Here is a 17,368-nt window from a genome sequence, read left to right as displayed (position 1 = left end):
CGCGTTCCCCAGGGGGGACGCTGGCGCGACGCCGCGCCGCGAGGCAAAAGCCGGGCCGGCGCGACGTTCTTGGCCCCCGAGCGTTGATTCCACGTGTCTGAACGAACAGGCAGCTACCCCTGTGCCAGCGGAACGCACTGTCGTGGGGTCAGCGAGCGTCCTCGGGGGAGGGGGCCACCCTCACGAGTCATCCGCCGACCATCAGCAGCGTCCGGAGAACGCACTCGACGCTCTGCTAGACGAGCTGCAAACCTTCTCCCGACCAGGATCGCAGATGGGCCACGTGTCGGGCGGCCTGTCGGTGCATCCGGGCTCGAACACCCTCCTGGCCGACATCGGCCGCGCATCCAGCCTCCGAGAGTCAACGAGCGTCGCGACGATCACCGGCAGCGGCGGACGCGCGCCCAACATCAGCGATATCGGTCGAAAGGGCAGCGTGGACTCCTCCAGCGGTATCCTGACCGCGCCCCCCACCGTCGGCCTGATGGGCCTGCCCGGGATGGCGCCGGGCGGCACCCTGCGTCGCTTGCACTCGTACCCCTCGAGCTCGGACACCGACACCTCGCCGCCCATCGCTAGGCTGCAGGCGCTGTCGCTGGATCAACAGGTGCAGCAGCAATCCCAGCCGGGGATGCCGGTGCTGCCGCAGAGCTTTCTGCCCGGTCAGAAGCCGCCGGTACCGGAACGGAACGCCGAGCTGCTGCAGCTGGCGAGCACCAGGAGGGTACCGCCGCCACCGCCGCCGCGCACCAGCTCCCGGTCGCCCCTGGCGAGCCCTACCAGCCCGCAGTTGCCGCCCAGGAATCATCCGTGTAATCTGCAAAGCGGCAACGCAACCTTACGCCGACCTTCGCGCAACAACAGTCTCGTTGGCAAGGAGGGGAAGCCGCCGATGGCCCTACCGTCGAACGCCATCCTATCCACCGTGGACCAGGTCGCCGGATCCACGTTGGCGCCGACCGCGCCGGGCGTCGCCCCGCCGCACAACTCGTCGTCCTCGCAATCCTCCGCGGTGCTGTCGACCAGCAACTCCAGCTCCTGCGAAAGCGTCAACTCGCAGGAGGGGCTGCAGAGTAAACGCGGCCGGCAGGAACAGCTGGAGCAACGGCATCAGGAGCTACTCAGGAAGCAGAAGGCCCTGCAGGAGCAGTACGCCAGGCTGCAGCAGCTGCAGAGGAACGCGGCCGGTCTCACCACCGTGCCGCCGGCACCACCCGATCTTTTGAAGAAGACCGGCTCCGAGAGCAACCTCCTGGCGAAGATGGGCCTCGGCTTGAGCGCGGCAAGTTCCGGGTCCCTCACCAGCCTCAGCATCAAGCCCCAGGTTTCGCAAGAGGCCGCGGTTGACGGTGGTAACCAGATAGCCAAGGTCGAGATCATCAACGGGCAAGCGATTCCGACCGCCGCGGCGGCGACGACCAACGGCCAGGTCCCCGGTACCACGTCCACGACGGTGGTATCGGGTACGACGACCACCGGCTCGGCCACTATCGTCACCACCACGTCCACCACGACCACCAGCAAGGTCTACGAGACGGACATTCTGTGACCGAGAAGCCGCTCGCTGATCGGCTGCTCGACCGTCAAGGTCGCCACTGAAATCGCGCTGGCGAGTTAACACGGCGGCCGGCGGGATCGCGAGGCTTCTACCGCGTGGTCCATGGTCCTCGGACGACAATCCCCGGGCAGGTTGTCCGTCAAGTGAGACGAGCAAGAAGAGGAGAATGAAATACGGAAACGGACAGTTGAAAAGAAACGGTCGCGGAAGATTCGGGTTCGAGTTCGACAACAAGGAATTGCTAGTATTAAGAAGACCAAATTGGCTTACAGACAGGAAGGAACGCGAACCGAAGAGAATAGGAAGAACAGAAGCTGAAGGAAGACCGCTTCCAACATCCTGAACGACGAAGGAACCGCCGTACGCGGGCGTTTGGAACGTCTCTTGGAAAGTAGGGTACAGCGTAGGGATTCGGCGCAAGAGGCGCGCGTAAAAATAGCGCGCCAATCGCTATATGATTAATATAGTATTAATGATTGAAATAAAGAAAAAATCGCGCGGCGCGAGGAAACTTTCGGATACGCGGACGCGCGACGTCGACGTCCGAACTGGAAAAAGGAGAAAAAGAAGGAAATAAGAAAATAGCGACGCGAATCTCGCATCACGTAACATATTCAAGGCGGGCAGGCGGGTCACACCCCCCCGGTTTCTCGCGTCTTGCTCTCGGTCTCTCGATCTCTATACTCCCCCTTCGGAAATGTGCCGAGTTCTCAAAGTCGACCCTGGCTCATTACACGTCCGCGCGTCCGTACCCCTCGCAACGTCTGTGTGCCAAATAATACGTGAACGAAAAGAAGAAACCACGGTACTCGCGTACATTTTTTTCTAAGGCAATTATACACACCCGTAATTATATCCGGCTATTCGTTCTTTCTTCATCGTAGTAGGGCGAGCGTAAGGTTCTACGTAGGTGAATCATCGTATATAAATATTATACATATATACATACGTATTATATATATAAATATATACATACACGCTACGCATGTACGCGCGGGCGGGCAGGAGATTTATATAAATATATATACACGTAAGTGGAGATAGGTAGGTAGAGAGAGCTAAGTATATATAATATATAAAATTGTATATTTCATATATGCGAAATATACCGCAATCGTACGCATATACCACGCTCGTGTGCGTCGTTAACGCCGCGGACGAGGCTGCGGAACGATCGTTTTTCTTTTTTTTCGGACGACGGCGAAATGGCACGTACAGAAAACGCGTTTTGTACACGATGACGACGGTCCTAATGTGCGCAGACGTGACTTTTATCAGAAAAAGCTTTAGAACAATTGTTACCGTACGTGTATAAAATATACACACATCCAGCCGCATTTACGTGAATGCGTAGCGATAGGCGATCTCGACGCGATTACTCTCATTACCGATAAGGGATTTACGGGTGGCACTGCGAGAAATACACGATCTATTCGGGGAGTACGAAAAAGTAAGTACGAAAGGGCACGGTACGAGATGGTCGTCAAAAGAAGCCGGGAAGGACCCGGAAAGCTGCAATAGGATGCAAACGCGAGGAGCAACCCCTTGGGTCCATCTGATGCATTAGCGATAAGATCGTGCGCTGAATCATTCGGGGTCGTTAAAAAATCAGGTGGCGTAGAATATTCCTATATTGTGAGGGTAAATGTCTCATCTCCAGTTGCGTGGTTGAGTTGTACCGACAGTTCGAATCAATTGACTCGTCATCTCTCTTCGAATTACAACTTTTCTACTTTCATTTCGACATGCAGGACCATTACTTAGTTAAAAAATTATTAGAATTTAATAGACACTCCTCTAGGAATAGAAGCAGATAAAAGAAGAAAGAGAATCTGCAATTTTTATAGATACTTTAGGCAGGACTTCACATTTACTTTTCGGACTCTGTCAAATAAAAATATTTATTTGAAAAATCCATTTCTTTCTGAATTCTAATGTTTACGGAGAGAGAGAGAATTAATTGATCCGAAATTGGCGCTAATTTAATGTCGGTGTAACTAGACTCTGGTCCGGAACACAATAGTGGCCGATAACGATCGAGAGACACGGCAAGACGCGCGAAAGACCTGTCGGCGAACCTTTTTCGGCGGCCAAAGGTGTACGTTAGGAAGGATATTGCTCAATAATTGCCAACCCGAACGCAACACAGCTCCGCTACATATGTACATCTCGCAATTAACGCCGCGCAACGTGCATCCCGCGTCGGATTATTTGGACGATCGCAATCATTAGCTAATTATCACCGTGCGCCCCACCGTCACAGGATGACGATCGTCGAGTCATCGCGCTTCATCGTCTCTCCATTGTCGCGATTGTCATAGGATTTTGAGATCGTTTTGCGATCAAGGTGACGGATCGGCGTTTCGCGGATCGATAGCAAACTATTGTCATTGATATTCGCTAACAATTGAGTTTTTAACGCGATCGGACCGGCGAAAGAAGGGCCAGTTAAAGAAACTCGTGCACAAATGCAACTAGAATCTTAAAAAAAACTGACGTCGATGCGAATTTGATGCGAAGCCGCGAAGGTTTTATGCGCCACCTTGATCGCTTCTCGAGTGCGATCGCCGGTTTTGCGCTATTTTATCGCAGTTTATACCGTACGAGCTCGTCGTCGCGCTTCCCGGACAACGCAAATGTCTGAATTTCCCCCGGGATCCAAGCGATGAGAGCGAAGCGTCGCTCTCGTCTCAGGAAGACTCCCAGAGGTCCTTCGGATTCTGTTCGCGTTGTTTGGACCATCGGCGCCCGACGCAGTCGCATACCTTGCTTCGAGAAGGGCCTAACAGCTGACACATTCGCATATATACGTATTTATTTATTTTATACGCTTCTATACCCCTTCCGTTAGCCTGGTCTGCGTTCGCAGACCGATTCGACGAGGCTTTCGTATCAACCCTCGGATGCGTTTGCGGACTCCACTTCGATGGATGGACGAGATCGCCAAGAGACCGCCGCGGAGAACACATTGTATTTCTTCTCTCACATCCAGCGAATCGTATCTTCGAAGCGAACGGCACATTGCCGATTGCCGATCGAAAAGTTGCATAATAAAATTCGCCAATCAACAGTGGCAAAATCGACGACGAGAATCGATGTTCTATATTTGACTGTTTTCTAATTCGTAGATTAAATATTCCTTTCGTTAAGTTAGCTAGTTGATAGTTTAGTAAGTAATTAGAGAATTATTGGAAATTGTTATTAGGATTATTAGGAGAATGGATTATGTGCGTGGCTACGACATAAGATCGCGAATTGATAATTGCGTCGATATATATTATATACGCGCTCGCGCCTTACTTTAGGAAAGCGGGATACTGGCTAGAATTGCGATACTGGCGTGTCTCGCGATCGGAAGCTCGTTAATCTTATGATTTGCTGGTAAGCAATATTCGCGTAATAAGCGACGTGAATGTCCATTGTCACGATCGATTAATATTTATATTGCGAAAACAGAAACGAGAGAGGGCCGACACTGCGCGCAGCCGTTCGTCGCAGCCCGAGCGCGCGGTCGAGTCGCGTCCGGGGGTTGAAAACGCGCGGCGAAAAAGCATATACCTTATTTATTTTCCGCTGTCACACATACACAACACATACACGCAATCCGGAGCACGTCTTTATAGGGAAATAATAATTACCTACGCAGTAAGAGTATACTAAGGATAAGGCGAATGATAATGATTGATAACGAACATTACGATTTGCGAGTGCTTATCAAGTATTATAATGATAACGACGCGATAAAACGCCCCTCCCCCCCGCCCCAGCGGGGGAAGGTTTGGAGATAGAAGGAAAAAAAAAGAAAATATTAAAAAAGCGAAAATCTCTCGTTCTTCGTTCCGTTTGATTTTTTTTTCCCACGCAAACGGTCGGGTTTGTACGATAACATCGTTCCACGATTGTAGGGTACTTACAGCCTGTCGCCACAACCGTAACGTTGCATTTGTATAAAGCTACTTTGAACGGTGCATTTTCGTTCGCGGCGATACCCCGGGTATCGGGTAGAGCTGTTATATTCGTTACCGAATACGTTTAATCGCTAGGTATCAATCGATCTCCTCGTTCCCACCCTCATCTATCCCTCTCAATCGAAACGAGAACAAAGCGTTTCGCGGGAGACGCGCGCTGTCCGAATCCGTGCGAGAACCAAGCGCGCAGTCCGATCGTTCGATTGATTTTGCGTTTCTTTTTTCTCACCGTTTCTTCTCCGTAACGCGAATTAGCGAAAGGTCATTAGTGTAATGTTTTCTGACGATCCTGTACGCCAAATCGAATTGACTTGTTACATTTGTAAATGTTTGTAAGTACTACCGTACGTAATAAAATAATCGAGTAATAATCATCGAATTGCCCTGACGACCACCGTGTGTCTGTTATCCAATCGATTTTAATTCAACCTTACGAACAACGAATAAAGCAAATCATGACATACTGCAGCACAGTCTCACTCTTATTCTATAGGGTGTCCTATAAAAGAAGCGTAGCGGACTGAATCTCGGAGAAGAATCCATCGTGCTTCCTTAGCGAAGATCAGAACTGACTCTATTATATCGGACAGAATGTGGATAAATGATCTCCGAATCCGGATCGCCTGTGTTCTTCCATTAAACGTCTTCCCGCAATTTATCTGTTGTCAGTTCAATTCACGGCGTACTTTTATGTAATCCTCTAAACGACACTTTTAAGCAAGACATATTATTTTTTAAATAACTATATTTCCCCTAAGAAACCTCTCTTTTAAAGGTAGAAAATGTCATCAAGATATTCGACCTAATCGAGTTTTCTATTGTCGGCTATCCCACGTTTGATGGATCGAAAAATGGAGAAATAATTCCTAATTACATTAATTATAACAAGAAAAGATACTAGATATTTATTGATTTGTATATTTACACCTTATCCGTTATTTCCGAAGAAATGCCGTGCGCCAGCTTGATACCCTCCGCCACGATTTCACGTTCTCGCTGCAACTCCTTGTACGACTGCAGGAGCTTCTGGATCTTGTCTTTCCTCGTCGACTCGAGGCGCGCGTAATGCATAATAAATTCCGCATCGTCCGTGTGCTCGCACCGCTCAACCGCCGACTTGGTTGTAGGATGAATCATATGATACAGACGTATCAGCAGCGCGGCATCTTTAACCCGACCGGTCTCGATCATCTCGAGAAGCAGGTTGTCGATGTTGCTCGTCCATACTAGGTGAAACACCATCGGCCCGAAGTGACGCGTGGATCTTAAAATATCGAAATGTTTCTCGGCGTTTATGTGCTCGTAGACTTCCCGGGTGACCGCCTGGTAATCCGGATTGTCCGGCTCGAATTGCACGCACGCGCGATCCAGGATGAACTCGTATTCTTTGCGATTTAACAAGTCCTGTAAGGAAAGCCGCGATTTATTAGCGTTCACTTCAAGTGAGCATTCCTCCTTTCTTTCTTTCCTACTCTCAAACACTTAAATATCAGCGAACTAAATACTAAAAAGTAGAAGTAATGTACGGTACCTGCAAGTATTCGCCTTCGAACATTTTTGGTTTTTGTATTTGCCTTTCCGGCTTCGGGAAAAAGGATTGCACCAATCTGTCTCGCTCTTTCCAAGTGGCGTGTCTCAATGTTCCGTTCGGTTCTCTAATTACTATCAATCTTTCTCTGTCCCGAAGACCGAACGTGATATCAGTGAACACGTATTTAACGGTATCGTGACTCTGTAGCGCAGCATCCTCGCATAACGGCGCGGACGGATCTAATCTCTGTTTCACAACCGGCGGCATTTGCAAAAATTTCTCCGCCCTACGTCTCGCCGCTTTCGTAGCTTCCTCGAGCTCTTCGTCGGTCAGGAACTTATACTCCGGCGGTTTGAGCTTGTGTCCATCTCTGCGAGTCCGGAGGACTTTACTATAGTCCACTGTCGTCAACGTTCTGAGGCACGCTTGAACTTCTTCGTTGAAAAAGAACGGCGCTGGATCTCTTTCTACGGGATCTGTGAAAATTGGCGCGGAAGACACGAAGATTAATAAATCCGTCTTAACTTTCGTGCGAAAGAGGCAGTAAAACAGTTAACACACTCCGCATTAATGACGGAATAATATTAAATAATTCACATGCGGGGTTTCAATGTCGGGGATTAAGAAATCATTTATAGCATAAAAACTAAATCCCAGCACATAAGAATCAAGCGAAGAGAAGCTATTACACCACACAGTTATAATTATACTACAGCATCGATACATTCCTGTCAACTTTTCTACCTTGCGGCATAACAATAAAAAGATAACCTAAAAATTGTATCTCAGTAAACGATACCTGTTTCAACGTTCGCCGAGGCGAAGCTACGGCAATTCGAGACGGCACGTGAATATGAATGGCGCAAAAGTTTACTCGCGTGACGCGAAAGCATGATGATTTTTAACGAGCAGCAAATGACAATATTCCTCTCGGTCGGCTTTAAACCGCGCCTCGCGCCAGCTCCACTCTCCAACTCCAGTCTCCCTCCACTCCGAAGCCCTAACCTAACCTCGTCCTCAGCTAGAGGCTTCCCTCGTTCTGCACTTACACTTTCTACACTTGAAAAGAAATAGATATATAAAGTAGATGTTGGAGAGAAAAAGAAGAAAGATGTAAACGAGTGTAAAAAGTTCAGCTGCAAAGAGCGGACTTTTGTAGCTGACGAGTGAAGGAATGTCTGTTTATAAACATTTAACATATTTATTTTATTTTAAACGCATGGCGACGTGACGTACGCCGTCTCTACTTTTATTATTTTTAATTTAATTTCTAATTTATTTCCAATTACGCGAAGAAACCAGTGTGGAGTAGTAGGATATTGCAGGTGTAACCTATTCAAGTGTTGTTGATTCTGTACGTATGTATTTGTTGAAAATTGTAAAATAAAAACACTCGGCTAACATTCATTAACTATTCCCTTATTTGCTTGACATACATATTTCATCGTGTCCATTGAAAATTTTGATTATAAGCGAATCGATATTCCCACCCCCAGGAATAACATGTCGAATTTTATTTGCAGCGTTAAACGACCAGTGAATTTTAATATATATTTTAAAACAATAATTTAAAACAATGGAATATACGTTGGAGGACGCTTTCGAGACGCTGAAGGATAAGAAGGCGGAAGTGGAGAAAAATATCGAAGATCTAATAAGCCAGATATCGAACAACAAGATTTTCGCTTTGAAACCATCCAGTTCGCTGGAGGACGTGAGAATGAAACAGGAAAGATTGCACAAGAGCTTGCGAAAGGAAGTCGAAATGGTGGAACCTGAGGATTATCCGATTGTGAGAACATCTGACTTGCGTGTACAAGTGATGACCGAGATGGAGGCAGAGATTCGCGACATGCAAGATCTCCTCAATAGTCTACAACGAAAGCTTTCCGAGATCCAGGAAGACATCGTATAGTAAGTACAGTAATCAATATTGAAGAGTCACCCTCATTAATTTTCCTTCTGCAGTTTCTTCATCTTCGTCGTGTTTGTTGCAGTTTGAGAGATAAGAAAAATGGACTGGATAAAATGCGGGAAGCTTATCTGGATATCACGGAGACCTTCACAAACAAGACATACGAAGAGGAACATATCCTAACAAAACGTATATTTCAGCAAGTAAAAAATGATCTGGTATGTATAGCAAAATTATGTGACTCGTCGCGCACGATGCTTTAAATTGCGTGACTTTTACACGCGGAAGGAAATATTGATAACTGGAAACTTGTTTTTTGCAGTACACTGTGGTAGATACCATAATTCCGAACAACAATGGCTTTAAAGAATTATTAGCGGTATGATCATTTTTACACATTGCACTCTATATTTTCTTTTACACAATCGATCAATTGTGCTCTAATGTACAAAATAATGATTACAGGCACTAACGTCAGCTTATATGAAAGGAGGAGATGACATCTATGTAGATGTCACGCCGAATGTTGTAAATTATATAAATTTTCTACTGGAAGCTGATATAATACAATACCATCGTAACGATAGGACTAAAATCAGAATGACCGAGTTGTTATGATATTCGATAAATTATCTAATATTTTACAACCTCGTGCTACAACCGTGATGCAGCGTAATATAAAATAATAATTGACAAACGTGATATCAAGTCAGAAATAGAAAAATGCTCACTTATAAATACCACAAATACCACAAGTAATATAGAAAATATTTTCTACCACAAGAAAGGAGATCTTTCTCTTAATATTCTAACGCCCCAGCGATGCCACTCGGTTCGAGTGATCCACAATTCCTGAGCAGATTCCAAACAGCTTAAGATCCCCGCGCCTTTCCATGTCGTCATACCGGGATCCATATCCTTCGGCTGTGTTATAATATCTAGTTGTTCTGCAAGAAACATCAAGCAGCAATACAATTTTTTGTTCTCCGTAATGCGAGATAGCATTGCAACTGATTGATCAGGAGCCTTGAAGGATATACTTACCGGGCCTGTACATGTAAGGAATTTGAAGAGATATTCGGTTGCGAAGCCACATGCCGATACCTTTAAATTTCAAGCCCGATCCCACGACTAACACACAACTGTACATTTTTCTTTTGAGATCTTCGTTAGCTGTTATAAAGAAATGAGGATTAGCTGTGTACCCGTTTATTTAATTAGTCTATAGCGTTTGATAAATATTGTTATACTCACGACATCGCTCGATACTCTGCAATATGGCTTGATCAAGACCCAACAGTTGTTGCGGGATCACGAAATCTCGGGGAGCGTCTAAGTCGCGATTTGACAAACTAGGTACAGGATCACCAACGGCGTCAACTACAACTTCATCGTCGCCTACAGCTGCAGGTATAGCCGCCGTCTCCTCTTGCATTTCTGACGAATGATCCAGTGTTTCTTTCATCCCACGTCTCTGAAATGGAAAGCGATCGAATTTGGATATGTGCTAAAAGAAAAACGAATAACGTTGATTAAGCTTAAAAAATAGCGGCCACTCACACTTGTTTCTCTTAAATAATTCTCATCGTAAGGGTCTTCCGGGTCTCCTAATGATCGTTTTTGAACATGAACATTATGCGTTCCAGTAACTCTGAACAGTTCAGGTTGAAACAAGCTCAAAGGTGCTATTAAACATTCATCGCCAACCTGTAACAAGTTTCAGCGTATTAAGTTCAATATTATAAAAATAATTTTTCATTTTTTAAAGAATAAATTTGAGAAAGATACAACACCTGCATAGTATACGTTTCCGTTTGTTGTTTCGGCTTTCTGACAACGAAGGTTTTCTCCTGTGACCCACACACATTTAAATCCACGTGACAAAAATCAATCTTTAGCTGCTCCAAGAGCAGCGCGTCCAACTTGTTGATAGAATCGCACGATTTGTACGGAAATGCGGATTTCTGTAAGAGCCAGAAAAACGTCTGTGTGACATCTGCGCCGCCGTAATCCATACGCACACGCGTATCCTTATGAGAGATTGCATCCTCCACGCAGGATACCGATATCTTCTGAGCCCCAACATCTACTATACATGCGTAGCCCAAACCCGCTCCAAACATCGCGCCTACATGATCCTGTCGATAAGAAAACGAGACAATTTGAATTCCAACTTGCTTAAGCTTATTGGCTATTATACGAGTAGTAAATTGTTTCGTCGCAAAAACAAGAATTCTCTTATTGATAAAAGTATGTGTGATACAGGCAAACTAACTTGCAATAAAATGCAGCGTCCAAAACCAATCTCGTCCAACAACAGCGTTGTTAATTCCTTTAGATATGGTCGATGATAAATATCAGGTATAACAAGCACGGCGCGATAGTGCTTTAAATCTTTCAAAGGAATATCCAACTTCTCAGCTAGCACATATTCCCAGATGGTCTTTAAATCTGCCATGACAGCCGTTATGCTGCCACCCGTATTCGAATGTATATTAAGCTCCCCTCTTCTGTATGGAAAATGGACATTAAAATTGCACTCCTCCTCTGGATCTAACGACAGGATGTCGTCACCGACAACTATATCACGATCGGTCGTTGTCCACTTCATGTTACCGGGAGAGGAGATTTCTGGACTAGATCTACGATTGAAAGCGGCTATTTGCTGCGGAGGTGTAGCATATCTTCGACTACCGTCGGACTGCAAGCAGGACTGCAGCGTATGGGACACTTGCAACCGAGACTCTTCCATCGCTTGTGTTAGCTCCTTTGTCTGCCAAAGACAATGACAAATAGAAATAATGATAGCGACACGATCCTGTTTGCACATTTACTTACCAGTGTCACGGTTGGAGGTAAGAGACTATCCTTGTATTTTGTTCCATTTGACAAACGTCTCCTTGCGACGGCGTGTAGCAACGTAATGGGCTTCAAGTCAGAAGCACGGCCCATACGAAGATACATCGAGCCCGGGTGGATAACAATAATCGTCTGCGCTTGGATTTGCTGAAACATCGGTTCCATCAATTTTATTATGAATATTTTTTATTGCTTTAACAGGCAACAAAAAAGTAATCATGTAACAGATGAAAATGATTCTTGAATATCCTTCCTATACGACATTCACATTGATACTAATAACAAGTATAATGTAGCTAGAGAAGAAAAATTAGGTATAGGCATAAATTAAACATAACAATTCAAGGTTCAAAAAAATCAAAACAAAGAGAAGATAAGAGGAGTCTCTACCCGAACTCCCTTAAGATAAAATTGAGTGGCTAAGCATCCAGCTTGGCTCACTAACCCTCTTATCTCTTTTGTTTTGGCACAAATTAAAATTAAATTAGGTCAAGATTAAAATTTGTCTTATTATATTCTTATGTTTGGTCTGTACACTTGTTCGTACAGACCAAGATAAGCTTTGTAACCTCATAGAGGAACAATTATGGGAGTTTTCCAGCAAGCGACACAAGTCAACACAAACATTGTTCCAACTTTCTTTTTTGTTAATGAATAATAAAGATAAAACGATACTTGGTGTCGACTTGTGTCGCTTGCTGGGAAGCTCCCAACGTATATCTACTTGTGTATATTTAATTAAAAACAAAAGTAATTACTTCAGCCTCTTGATAAACTGGCATCTTGGTTGACATTCGATATTGCAATAATAATCAAAGTTTCCTCGCTTTACTTTTATTCCTCCTCTTGTATGAAGCTATTCCCTTTTAATCCAGTACGGTACATGTATATCAGTGTTAGTATATTTTTCTCTTCGTATCTTCCTCTGTTCTATTTCAGTTTTCTTGCGGAAAATTTCAGAAAGCGTTACTTAGCCCATGGCGATATTTCACATCGCGTGCGAAATATTAACATCCTTTCATGAAACATCATCAATGACATTTGAGTGATGGATTTTTTAAATGGGAATATTTTTTAACGTTCCATCAATACCGAATACTTGTTCTTCGGCTTTTGGCACATCCAGTTCTTTGTTCTCTTCTTACTAATGACTTCGTGTGCTTTCTTTTTCTAATTGCATTTATATTACTCTTTTATTTCTCTTATTGAAAAGTCCAGCTTTTAGGTTAACTTTTTAGAGGTTTCACACTAATGTTCTTTAACTAAAGAACGCAAGATAAATTAGTTTTTTAAATGTTCGGGATAAGATTAAACTTATTGCCGTGTCTCCAACTGGTTGTTCCAGTTTCTTTTAAACAAATCTGCCACCTTTTCGCGAGATATTTCAGCCTGTGAAATAGGTTAGGTTATTAGGTTATGTTTTCCATTGTTTACATCCGAAAGTTGCGGGTAAGGACCGTCGTAGTCTAGCGATTGACCACAGCCACTCACAGCCCCCGATGCCTGCAGTTTTCCCCTGAACCAACCAATCAGATATTTTTATTTTAAATCAATTGACGACGTGGTCAATTGAGTCCCGCTCTACTGTCCATGCATACTGTAGGATTTTGACAAAATTGCCTTATAACCAGACTCTTAATTATGAGGGCTGGATTCGGGGAGCGCGCTATTAGCGCTATTTGCTTGTTCTATTCTTGTTTTACACCTGATGAGCGATAAAGACAGAATGATGCAATAGCGCTAATAGCGCGCTCCTCGAATGCAGCCAAGGTCTCTTAGTTATGGAGGATTTATCGGTCGAACGCCGGACGCGGTGTGAATCCTCCATTATCGTTAGATAATGGGATCGACTTCAGCGTTTCCACGGAATCTCGCATGGGATATTAAAGGACAGCCGATAGCGCATCTCACCAATAATGTGTTATAGCTCCTGTGTAATGACTTTCTCGAAAATGTCGCTTATTTAAACAATAACATTAAAATAATCCGGATGAGACAGGATATAAATTGTAATCGAACTTCACGGTAAGTTCATTCAATTTCTCAATTTTGTGGCCACTCATAATTTGCACGTTTCTTTCTATATTTTAAAAATTTCACTACACTTTGTGCTTAAGCTTCTTTATACATCAGACATTGCAAAAAAGAAATTGCAAATTGTATATATGTTATTAGTTATAAAAAATTATTTTACATTAATAATCATACAATATTTTGTAGAATTTTGTGTAAATGTATAGATTAATATTTTGGCTACATAAATAATTCGTAAATTTTACGCATTTTATATTATAAATTTTTCGATCGATATTGAGCCAATTTTTCACATACGAGGGGGGACCCAAAAATAACCGGAATTTCGATTGTGATGTGCGAGACGTTGTTGCACAAATTGCACATTGCGTTGCTAGTTGTAAAGTACCTCTATCACAAGTTGACACTATTATTGTGATTATTGTGAATCACTCTGCCACATGGCGTAGTTCTCGCGCGATTGACTAATTTGTTTTTTGTGGCATTGTTTCGTTTCCCATCCACACCCAATCTCGTTCCATATGTCACTTTTTTTCCCTTCGTATAAAACGTGATCTAAAAGGGAAATATTTTGTTAACATCGACGAAGTAAAACAAATCGCTGGAAGCTTTGAACTGCAATATATATATATATGTTATGGTCAAAGCCCGAAACGCAGGCATTTCTAGCACTGACTGGTCAATCCTGAGGAATAACCAAGTTTCTTGATTAAAGCAGTTAGGTATCAGGCTGGGAGTTTGATTAGTTTTATTATGCGGGGGAAGGGGCTGCGGCGGAGTTCCTCCTCCGCCTATTTGTATACTGTCTATACACCCATATTAACAAATTACTACAAAACTTTGACCAAGACGCTTGGCCGTTCGACAGAATTGGTTAGTCAATCCTAGGATTAACCGCGTTTCGGGCTTTAACCATAACATATATATATATATATCTGCACTGAAGAGTTTCAGAAACGTGTCCAGCAGTGAAAAAAACGTTGAAACAAGTGCATTGAATCAAGAGGAGAGTACTTTGAAAGAGACTAGAATAACAGATTAATAAAAATTAATAAAATATTTCTTTTTAAACAATTCCGGTTATTTTTGGGTCTCCCCTCGCACATATTACAGCGTCTACAATTTAAATTGAATAAAATTGAATACAATTGAATTAGATAAAAAAGATTTCTTCTAGTCGAACCAGACATTAGAAAAGCGAGTAGGCGAAAAAAAATCGTATTTATTAATTAATTCTGTGAGAATTATTTTTTTATTTAAAATATTCTACGACTTTATTTTTATTTCTAAAGTTTAATACACATAGAAACTTTCACTTTAATTAATAGTTTGAAATTCAAAAGTCGTTTCGTTTTTTAGCATTTTATTCGCAAGAAAAATTAACTTCTTTCTCAAGCGTGTATAATATATTATTCCGTGCATTCTCTGGTTCCTTCGGGGAGTACATCGGCGCACGTTACATCACGTTAACATTTCGCATAATTGGCGCGTATAATTGCCATGACCTATATAATACATCAAGGAGCAAGGATCCGCAAGATTATCTCTTATCTCCTTCGCGGAGACATTAAGGTAAGATAATTTGTGCGGGATATATTACGTAATTCCATATTCCATCCACTATGTTCCATCTATCTCGCGGTGAAGAGAAAAACGATGCTCACGTGGCCGCGCCGAACGGAAGGGAACATTCTTGGCATGTGACGCCGATCACGTGGCCGCGACGGTCCACGTGCTCCAGCTAGCTCGCGTCTTGTCCTACGTTACGTAAGCGAAAACACGCAGTTTACAATTGCTGACGCAGCTGGGCGATTATATCCTGCGAATATTAATTAACGACTTGTAATCGACGTCCCCATGCGCATTTTATTTAATTAACAATGCCCGAATGAAAGCGTCGGGCACCGGGCGTGTCCTTCGTTACGTAACGCCTGGCGGCGATGACGTTGACGGGGATGCCAACAAGAATGTCACAAGCTCCACTTCATTGCTTCAGCAATTAACACGGGGCTGCCCTCCAATTTCACGGCTCGATTATGTGTGTATATTGTTTTTCTCGCTTTGAATGTGCCCGGCGGGCGTGCGGGGTTTTCGAAAAGATTTTGTAATACCGAAAATGGAAAAAAATGGATCAATAAAATAATAGAAATATGATAAAGTAATAGACAAAATTGAAAATAGACGAAAATTTACAGAACATAGAAATTGAGTTTGCTTTGTCCGTATTATATAATAATTCTAGGCAATACAGTAACGTTGTAAGTATGTAAGTTCTTGCAATATAACCGGAATGTTACCATACTGCTAGGATAGTTTGTGTTGGCTGAATAGTTCTTTAGATCCACTGATGTTCTACTTATTGCACATTTCTTCGCGGCTCCTGCAGAAGAGATCGTCTCGGGTGTTTTCCAAGCGCGCGAACTATATCTATGAAAATATACGCAATTCAGCTACGTAGTGCATAAGATAGAGGCACTTGACGCATTTTGATCAGCGGATATCCGTTGGATCCAATTTCTGTGGATCGTATTTTCATCATCTAGCGCGATTAACTCCGTATTTGCAAGTCAATGCAAATCAGGCTGTGTGATAGATTCATGAAAAATTGAACTGCTTTTCAGCGAGATTGGCTATTTCAGACTCATTCCATAGTCTCTCACGTATAAATAATCAATTTAATATCAATTTTCAATATACCTTTTATATCGCTTTGATAACACTATTCAATATTTATGGTTAATGTAGGGTGACCTACATAAGTTGCAATTTTGATGCCAATAAATATATTTAAAAGATTTTTACAAGATACATCGAGTTTCTCCGTTTTTGTTAAGTCGATTAGAGATCTAACGAAAGAGTCGTTGATTGCAGAGAGAAGTCCAGTCATTATGACAATCTGAATAAATAGTCAATTTAATTTATAACGTATCTCTTTTTTTCGAATATGAGAACACTATCCTGCAAATTATCCCATAATGACGCGTCCTTATATCGCCCGATAAATATTAACAAGATTACGCTGTCTAATGTAAGATACATCCGCTGCACTTCCTTTCCTTTCGTGAGTAAGGGATCCTCCGAAGCGATATTTCATTACACACGAATGATTGCACAGAAGCCAGTAGAAATAGAAGCGTGCCGTAGGTTGCACGAGTAGGAGTTACAATAGGATCCTATATTTACGTACGCCACGATATTCCCGCGCGGTTTCTCGTGAATTTGAAAATATGTTTCAAATATTCGCTCAAGCAGAATAAAAAGTCATCATGAGATCAAAGTGACGTTAAAGTCAAGTTAAAGTGATTTTCAAGTGATGACTAAAGTAATGATAACGTCACCATGATGTCGTTATGAGTTTTATGCTCTACCTACCTGGGCACTTCGTTAATTCCGTTACGCGAGGATTTGTTTTGCTCGTGCCGTTTAATTCAGTCGATCGCGAACATTTTAAAAATTTTGAACTTGATATAAAAAATTCTGTTTGATCCCTGAATCACATTGGA

The 17,368-nt window shown here is 43.2% G+C and overlaps 4 protein-coding genes across 5 annotated transcripts in view; 2 read left to right on the top strand and 2 right to left on the bottom strand.

Moving 5' to 3' along the window:
• LOC112467493 (coiled-coil domain-containing protein AGAP005037) overlaps positions 1–5,994 on the top strand; it is a 96,157-nt gene extending 90,163 nt beyond the window's left edge. Inside the window, exon 21 of the mRNA XM_025036140.1 lies at positions 110–5,994. Coding sequence (XP_024891908.1) covers positions 110–1,549 — 1,440 coding nt within the window. The 3' untranslated portion in view covers positions 1,550–5,994. The remainder of the gene's footprint in view (positions 1–109) is intronic.
• Positions 5,995–6,401: 407 nt separating this feature from the next.
• LOC112467484 (28S ribosomal protein S22, mitochondrial) lies at positions 6,402–8,273 on the bottom strand. Its single transcript, XM_025036124.1, has 3 exons — positions 7,857–8,273; positions 7,058–7,533; positions 6,402–6,930 (listed from the first exon to the last, which is right to left on the bottom strand). Exons 1-3 carry the CDS (start codon positions 8,254–8,256, stop codon positions 6,448–6,450), a joined length of 1,359 nt encoding a protein of 452 aa, XP_024891892.1. The 5' UTR covers positions 8,257–8,273; the 3' UTR covers positions 6,402–6,447.
• A 43-nt stretch (positions 8,274–8,316) lies between these two features.
• On the top strand, positions 8,317–9,755 carry LOC112467485. 2 transcript variants are annotated; one of them, XM_025036126.1, is made up of 5 exons: positions 8,317–8,411; positions 8,581–8,971; positions 9,055–9,190; positions 9,295–9,351; positions 9,438–9,755. In XM_025036126.1, exons 2-5 carry the CDS (start codon positions 8,634–8,636, stop codon positions 9,588–9,590), a joined length of 684 nt encoding a protein of 227 aa, XP_024891894.1. In that variant the 5' UTR covers positions 8,317–8,411; positions 8,581–8,633; the 3' UTR covers positions 9,591–9,755. The 2 variants fall into 2 exon arrangements, with proteins under 2 accessions (XP_024891894.1, XP_024891895.1); XM_025036127.1 differs by having other exon boundaries at positions 8,326–8,415.
• On the bottom strand, positions 9,741–13,391 carry LOC112467482 (actin-related protein 8). Its single transcript, XM_025036122.1, has 8 exons — positions 12,590–13,391; positions 11,811–11,978; positions 11,248–11,745; positions 10,766–11,110; positions 10,533–10,679; positions 10,227–10,446; positions 10,017–10,145; positions 9,741–9,919 (listed from the first exon to the last, which is right to left on the bottom strand). The coding sequence occupies exons 1-8, from the start codon at positions 12,623–12,625 to the stop codon at positions 9,747–9,749; spliced, it is 1,716 nt and encodes a 571-aa protein (XP_024891890.1). The 5' UTR covers positions 12,626–13,391; the 3' UTR covers positions 9,741–9,746.
• Positions 13,392–17,368: the final 3,977 nt, after the last annotated feature.

Source organism: Temnothorax curvispinosus, unplaced genomic scaffold (genome assembly GCF_003070985.1).
Source record: "Temnothorax curvispinosus isolate PA1 unplaced genomic scaffold, ASM307098v1 QBEX01017430.1, whole genome shotgun sequence".
NCBI classification, from domain to species: Eukaryota; Metazoa; Arthropoda; class Insecta; order Hymenoptera; family Formicidae; genus Temnothorax; species Temnothorax curvispinosus.
The sequence above is the reverse complement of the archived record's forward strand: the minus strand, read 5'-3'. Positions and strand labels throughout refer to the sequence as shown.